Here is a 7,960-nt window from a genome sequence, read left to right on the forward strand (position 1 = left end):
CCCTGCGGCCACTGCTGCTGCCGGGACACGGCGCTCGGGAAGCGCACAGTCCCGGGCCGCTGGTGAAGCCCTTCGAGACCGCCTCGGTCAAGTCGGAAAACTCAGAAGATGGAGCGGCGTGGATGCAGGAACCCGGCCGATATTCGCCGCCACCAAGTGAGTGCGCGCTGGGGCCAGGGCAGGAGTAGGAGGTGGTTCGGGGTACTGGAGGGAGCGGGGGGACGGGTGTTCCAGGCTGGGGGTACAGAGACCCTTCTGCGTGCGCTACACTACCGGGAAAGCAAGCCCAGGGCCTCTGGACCCCTTGGTGCCCGGGGCGTTCGGCTCGCCGTCCGCATCCAAGACACACTCTAGATAACCGCGATGTGTATGTCTGAGACTCCCTCCACATACAGATTGTTCAACTCAAGAGAGAACCCCAGCTGGGTTTACGGGGTCGCTTGGTGGTGCGCTTCTACAGCCCTCAGCCCTGCGCTCTGGCCACTTGGCTTGTTTTTGTTTCACTATTTCCCGGGGTCTCTTCCTGGGGAGTGAGGGAGTTGGATCCATGTTCAGTGAGCACTTGGATGTGCCAGGAACGAGACAGGTTCAAAACTCAACCCTGAGAGTTGTGCCCCCATTTAAAAGATGAGCTAACTGGGCTTAGCCAGACATTGAGTAGAAACCATTTTCTTTTGTGAGTCCCGCGGGTGTCAAAACCGGATCCCACGAAGGGATGGTGGCACCAGAGTCTGGTGCGGGGAGGAAATGTCTCCCTGTGGTCTCCGCAGCCAGCACCCCTCCGGCAAGATTCTGAGCTTCGCCAGGAGCGGGGGCCAGAAGCGCACGGGCTCTTTTGGCTCCCAGTAATAATTAACCGCATTTCATCAGGGCTTGAGAGTTAATAAAGTGATGCTCATTAGCTCACCAGATCCCGATACGCTCTAGGACCCCCAGGTGTAGGCACCAGACTTGTGACTACCCTATTTTTCAGACGTGGACGCTAAGGCTTTTAAAGAAGACGGCCTTTGCTTGTCCCAGGTTACCAACAACCGCTGATTGGCCAGAGAGGTACCTGGTGTCCACACCCTGCTCCTGTGTTTGATATGCCCTGACCACTTTTGCTTCCTCTCCCCAGAGAGACTAGGTAGAAATCCGCACCTGCACCCCACTTCTGCGACTGAGGCTGCGGAGATTTCTCCTCCGCTTCAGCATCCATTTTTGGTCCCTGGGTCCTTTTACAATTTGGAGACGTCATTCTTTACAGCCTCTTTTACTTTTATCTCTTGGCCTTTATGGTTTTTCTACCCCCTAATTTCCCTCCACCCCATCCCCTACCTAAGGAAAGGTGAGGGTGGGGGCTGTGGAGGGACTTTCTCCAAAGCTGAGAGAGATCCTTTCACTATTTACATCATTCAGCCCTCCAGACTAGAGGCACTGTATTTTGTTAACAAAACAAGGCCATATACCCAGGCGTCAGTGGCTGTCCCCTCTGGCAGTCACTCTCCACCCTGTTAGAAACTGAAAGATTCAAAGGGTGAGGAGATTAAGGGACTCAAAGAATTTAAACTCAAGTTTGGATAGTGCTTTATAGCACTTTTCACTGTATTATCTTATCTCCTCTGTAGGGCAGCAGCCGGCCTCTTAACAGATGAGGACATTTCAGCGAAGTTCAGAGAGGAATTAGCAGTTTGGGCCTGACCAAAAAAAAAAAGCTTGGGACCATTTAATGATCACCTACCAGGTGGCAGACAGGGCTCTGGGCACTCTTAAAATTTTAGTACTGTGAACCACACTGAGGGATTAGGGTTACTTACCCACTTTATTGACAGTGAAGTAGAGGCTCAGAAAATTAAAAGACTTAATTTGTTTAACAAATATTGAGTACACTGAGTACATAGCCTATGGCTATGCTCAGCCAATGATACAGGCCTTAAATGGAGTAGTGTCCAGAGGTCAGGAATCCTGCCGTCCTTTAGGCCTGTAGGTCTGGGAAGGCAATGACCCACTACCCCTGTAAACATCCCTGGCCTGTACTCAAGCTTCCCCGCTTTTGGTAAGGCAACCTTGGGCCCTGGCTGTGACCTTTCCATGAAAAGAACCAGAAATTCTGAGAAAGGAGTTTATAACCTGCACATTCTGCACGTGTATCCCAGAACTTAAAGTAAAAAAACACCATAAAGAGTTGTTGGTGTTTTGGGCCTGGAGGTGGCAGCGGTAACCCTGTGGTCGGAGCAGTGGGTCCTGAGAATGCCAGGCGACGGAGCCTGGGGCAAGAGGGAGCTACCCGCCCGGGCCTGATTTTGTTATTTGGAGGAAGTAGGATAAACGCTGTTTTGCCTTATATAATCGCATCCTTCCTCTGGCTGGTTTAAAATTAGGTGGGGGTGGAGGGATGGGGAGTGTTGCATTGGGAGGAAGCCTCATAGCTTCATGGTTTTTATACACATGTGCGATCCCGGTCACCTGGATTTCATAATTCAAATGTAACCCGAAGGAGCAGCTGGAATTACCCTGCTCAGGCACGTAGTGCTTCAAAACCCCACGTAGAACCCAGGAGCAAGAGTGTATACACACTAGGAACTTGGTATCTGAGCTGAGACACCTGGGTCCTCCTGAGAGCCAGGCCTAGTTTGGAAAGGGCGAGAATTTTGCAGGTCTCTTGAGAGTCTCTGACAGTGTTGTTAATTTGTAAATTAAGAAACTGGCTCCCCAGCTCTCTGGTAACTTAGGGATTAGCAAATGCAAAAGTATAGACTTTTATGGTAGTTTCTTATCCTTCCCTTTCCCAGATGTCTGTTCTTTGGTTGGTTACAATGCCTCTTATCTCTTTTTGATTCAATAAAGTGATGGGTAATAATGTGACACTAGAACAAATTCATCTCTTTTTGGAAATGGAAGCTGGGTTGGGACTTGTGCTGTGTCACCCTCAAGTATGAAGTGTAAACTCTTTCTTGGGCCACCAAAGTAACTAAACAAGAAATGCAACATTCTCCCATGAATACATTGGAGTTAATACTGTGGCCACATTTGGAAAATTAGCATAGCTTGTAAAAGCCAAATGCAGAAAATTAATTGTTTAGCATTCTATTGCCACAGCTCTGTCCTCCTCTCCCCACCCACCCTTGAGGAAGACAAGCCCAAAGTTAGTTGATGCTGTGGAATCACAAAGATGTCCCAGTCTGTGATTTGCTGTAATTGAATCCATTTTAAATGTGGAGTCTGGATGCTGTTAGCATACCTTTATTTTGCTTGTTTTTCCCCTGTGACAAACTAATCATTTACACATTTGCCTGAAGCCATAGAATGGGTAGAGGGGATGACTAAGATGTCATCACGTGCTCTCAATTCGGAGGCAGCATGATTTCCCCTGACATTTACATTTATGGGCTAGCTAATTTTTCCCTTCGTCTTAGTAAAGTTTATATTACAGAAGCACCCAGCCAAGAGCCTTATCCCACATCCAGATCTGTAAAATGATGTTCAGATTTTATAATCTGTGGACTGGATGCCATGACAGCTGTGTGACTGTTTATTGCGTGGGACTGCCCCCAAATTCAAAGATGCTATTAATTTACCACAGACCTTATCTGCTCGATTATCCTTCGTAAATATGCTGATGCAGTCCACTTTTTCTGGTTCAGAGAGGAGACCAAGGGAAACAGTTAACCCAGTTGCTAAAACCTTTTTCATTTTCCTTCCCATATGTGATTGTCTCCACATCCGAGGGAGCCTGGGATAATCATGAACCTGGTCTCCCATTTTTAAAGATGAGAAATTATGCTCAGAAGAGACAGCGTTTCATTTCTCACCAAACACTTGATTCCCTTGTCTTACATTTGTATGTTCTATTTCTATTATCTGTAATGCTGTTTGTTTTCCATATAGAAGGTTCAGTTACACCATTAGATTTCCAAACTTTCTGTTAAAAGGCTCATTTTTAAAAAATGAAGCAACTTGCCCATTTGTATGTGGTCCCCCTCCCCCCAAGAAACATACATAGTTTTGACAAAGGTACCTTTTTCAAAGATGAAACAAAGTATGTCTTTCCATACATAGATATGTGTATGTGTGTGTGTGTATATATGTATATGTATATATCGTTTTTTTTTTAAAGCTAAGTGCTTTCAGTTGAGAGGAGAGGCCAGAAAGGAAAAAACCTAGAGACATGATGGGGGAGATGGGATTATTATTATTATTTTAATGTAACTTTCTGTTGCTAATCCGCTCACCTCTGTGTTCTCTAGGACATATGAGCCCTACCACCTGCACCCTGAGGAAACACAAGACCAATCGGAAGCCGCGCACACCCTTTACCACGTCCCAGCTCCTCGCCCTGGAGCGCAAGTTCCGCCAGAAACAGTACCTCTCCATTGCAGAGCGTGCAGAGTTCTCCAGCTCTCTGAACCTCACAGAGACCCAGGTCAAAATCTGGTTTCAGAACCGAAGGGCTAAGGCAAAAAGACTGCAGGAGGCAGAACTGGAAAAGCTGAAAATGGCTGCAAAACCTATGCTGCCCTCCAGCTTCAGTCTCCCTTTCCCCATCAGCTCGCCCCTGCAGGCAGCGTCCATATATGGAGCATCCTACCCGTTCCATAGACCTGTGCTTCCCATCCCGCCCGTGGGACTGTATGCCACGCCAGTGGGATATGGCATGTACCACCTGTCCTAAGGAAGACCAGATCAATAGACTCCATGATGGATGCTTGTTTCAAAGAGTTTCTTCTCCCTCTCCAAGAACGCAGTACCAGCCAATACTCCTGCTCTGCTAACCCTGCGTGCACCACCCTAAGCGGCTAGGCCGACAGGGCCACACGACATAGCTGAAGTTTGTTCTTTAGGTGGAGGCACCAAGCCCTGTTTTCTTGGTGTAATCTTCCAGATGTCCCCTTCTCCTTTCACAAAGATTGGCTCTGATGGTTTTTATGTATAAATATATATATATAATAAAATATAATACATTTTTATACGGCAGACGTAAAAATTCAAATTATTTTAAAAGGCAAAATTTATATACATATGTGCTTTTTTTCTATATGTCACCTTCCCAAAAGACACTGTGTAAGTCCATTTGTTGTATTTTCTTAAAGAGGGAGACAAATTATTTGTTAAATGTGCTAAAGTCAATGATTTTTATGGGATTATTGACTTCTGCTTATGGAAAACAAATATTAGAAAGACACAATACACATAGAAAATATTAGATACGGAGAGATTATTCAAAGTGAAGGGGACACATCATATTTCTGCATTTTACTTGCATTAAAAGAAACCTTTTTATATACTCCATTTGTTCCTACCTCTCCCCTGCCCCCCACCGCCCCACCACACACACATTTTAAAACTTTTTCCTTTTTTAAGAATATTTTTGTAAGACCAATACCTGGGATGAGAAGAATCCTGAGACTGCCTGGAGGTGAGGTAGAAAATTAGAAACACTTCGTAATTCTTCTCAAGGCTGTCGGTAGCTTTCTTTCAGATAATTGGAGAGTAAAATGTTAAAGCCTGTTGAGAGGAATTGATGGTTTCTGAGAAATACTAGGTACATTCATCCTCACAGATTGCCAAGGTGATTTGGGTGGGGGTATAGTAATTTTCTGCTTAAAAAATGAATATCTTGTAACCATTACCTATATGCTAAATATTCTTGAACAATTAGTAGATCCCGAAAGAAAAAAAACTATGCTTTCTCTGTGTGTACCTGTTGTATGTCCTAAACTTACTAGAAAATTTTATATACTTTTTTACATGTTGGGGGGCAGAAGGTAAAGCCATGTTTTGACTTGGTGAAAATGGGGTTGTCCAACAGCCCATTAAGCTCCCTGGTATTTCACCTTCCTGTCCATCTCTCCCCTCCCTCCAGTATACCTTTATCCCTTTGAAAGGGTGCCTTGTACAATTTTATATATTTTATTGAAGAGTTATCTCTTATTCTGAATTAAATTAAACATTTGTTTTATTGCAGTAAAGTTTGTCCAAACTCACAATTATTTTAAGAGGTGCTCTCTGTTCTCAGCTGGGCTCAGCTCGAAAGCGCTACCCAGATGAGGGGGGAGCTGGTATTTTTTAATATTTTAATGTAAATCAACCAAGAGTTGTGGCCAGATTCAGCCATGTTGGGGTGATTGGTGGTGGCGGGGAGTGAACTGAAACTACTGAAATACTTTGAAATGTTTCCTCTGGCAGCTTGTTACTCATGGAAAAGAGGTGGAATTGCTGCGAGGAGTTTTTCAGAAAAAGTACAGTGAAAGATGAACTTTAAATAAGTAGTGGGGCAGAGAGATCAGCCAGTATCTAAGTCATTTGTATATGATCAAGGGAAAATCTTGAACTTGAATTCTCCCAGCTACCAACACATCAAACTTAAAACTGAGGAAAAGGGTCCTTACAGCTATTTGCAAATGGATATGGTAACGAGGTGCATTCGCTGGGCTGGGGGATAGAAGCCCGCTCGCTCCCCTTTCAGGAGTGTGTCAAATCGCATTCCGTTTACCATTCCTATCTCCTTCCAAGGAGATGGACTCCGAGCAAACACTCTTCGGTTTGAAGTGGGAAGGTGGTTCATTCAAGTCCCTTTGCTACCCAGCCTTCCCTCTTCCAGTGGAAACGATACCGAACTGCAGTCAGGCTTGGGTTTTGAGGCGTCACGATAAAATGATGATGGGTGGAGGACGCTGAGAAGGATCTTAAACTCAGCTTTCTGTCGCACAAATAAATCTGAAGTGGTTCCTGGTGATTGATACCTTTCCGAGGTCAGTGTTCGGATGGGAGGCTCCGGTGACTCGGAACAGAGGCAGAAAGGATACAAGGACTTCTTGCTGCTTAAACAGCGCGGCGGGCAGATTGGCACCTGGCACCTACCAGGACTGGCGATTCATTCGGCGTTTCCATTGTGCCCGCACGCACTTTGAAAGTGGGCCCCGGAAACTCCGTTTCTCCTATGGGGCGGGATCGGGCAACGTGGTTCAGAAGTTTCACAAGCTCCAGCGCAGAAATGATCCAAATCGAGGGGTCGGCTCGAAGTCCGGGGCTGATTTTGTCTTGCTCAGTCGCTCCGCCCGAACTGAGCCGCTGGAACGACCCAAACCTACCTGGAAGCGCTTCTCTGCAGTCCCGCTGGACTTCTCCGGCTCGAACTCCTAATCTCAGCCCGGAATCCAGCCATATTCATTTAAGGATTGCGTTTTCCAAAGGCCAAAGCCTTTCCCGGTTTCGTCATCAGCCGCCAAGTTGGGTCCCTAATTAGCCTGTCCACCGGGCTTCCTTCCCGGCGCCGCTTGGACCCCGCAGCCCCGGGCGATCTCAGCCCGGGTGGGGAATCCGGAGACGCCGGCTCCGGGTTAAGACTCTGCTTATCCCCAGGAGGACGGGGTCGCGAATCAGTGCGATCCGGAGAATAGGGGCTGCATCTTGCGTGGCTGGCCGGTTAGACTGGAATCCGTCTGGGGAACTGCGCACCATCCTCATCGCCCCAGACGCCGAAACAAAACCCGAGGCTCGGAGAGGGGAAAAACAGTTGTTTAGGCTCGAACACAGGCATCCCAGCGCTCATAGGTGGATGGGGTTACCGAACTGAGAACCAAGCCGGAGGTCCGCGAAGCCGGGCCGCCACCTTGCTCTGGGGCTCCCTTCAAGCCAGCAGTCAGGGGTTGGGTTCCGAGTCACCGCGGTCCGGGCCTCGGTCAGGCTTGGTCGGGCACACAGGGCGTTTCATAGGCCAGACTGACAACCTGTGGCGGCAGAAGGACTCTCCCTCACCAGGGACCCGCGAAGGCGCGCGTTGCAAATTAAAGCCGAAGATGCTAGTGTGCGGGCCTCGGACATCCTTGCATCCTGTGCCAGAAGCCTGGCACGCAAATTTACCCACCCTTCCATACTTTCAGTGCTTTGTTCGAAACTCTTCAAGAGACACAGCTCTGCTTTTTGGAAAGAGGAAGAGAGCCCCTGCAGAGTGCAGAACTAGGCTTTTTTTTTTTTTTTT

The 7,960-nt window shown here is 47.3% G+C and overlaps 1 protein-coding gene across 1 annotated transcript in view; it reads left to right on the forward strand.

The window, feature by feature from the left end:
* The window catches only part of MSX2 (msh homeobox 2), a 5,977-nt gene extending 354 nt beyond the window's left edge, over window positions 1-5,623 (forward strand). Inside the window, exons 2-3 of the mRNA XM_011947836.1 lie at window positions 3-156; window positions 4,227-5,623. Coding sequence (XP_011803226.1) covers window positions 3-156; window positions 4,227-4,651 — 579 coding nt within the window. The 3' untranslated portion in view covers window positions 4,652-5,623. The remainder of the gene's footprint in view (window positions 1-2; window positions 157-4,226) is intronic.
* The last annotated feature ends 2,337 nt before the right edge of the window (window positions 5,624-7,960 follow it).

The sequence above is a fragment of the Colobus angolensis genome, unplaced genomic scaffold (assembly GCF_000951035.1).
Source record: "Colobus angolensis palliatus isolate OR3802 unplaced genomic scaffold, Cang.pa_1.0 Scaffold27, whole genome shotgun sequence".
In the NCBI taxonomy this organism is placed as follows: Eukaryota; Metazoa; Chordata; class Mammalia; order Primates; family Cercopithecidae; genus Colobus; species Colobus angolensis.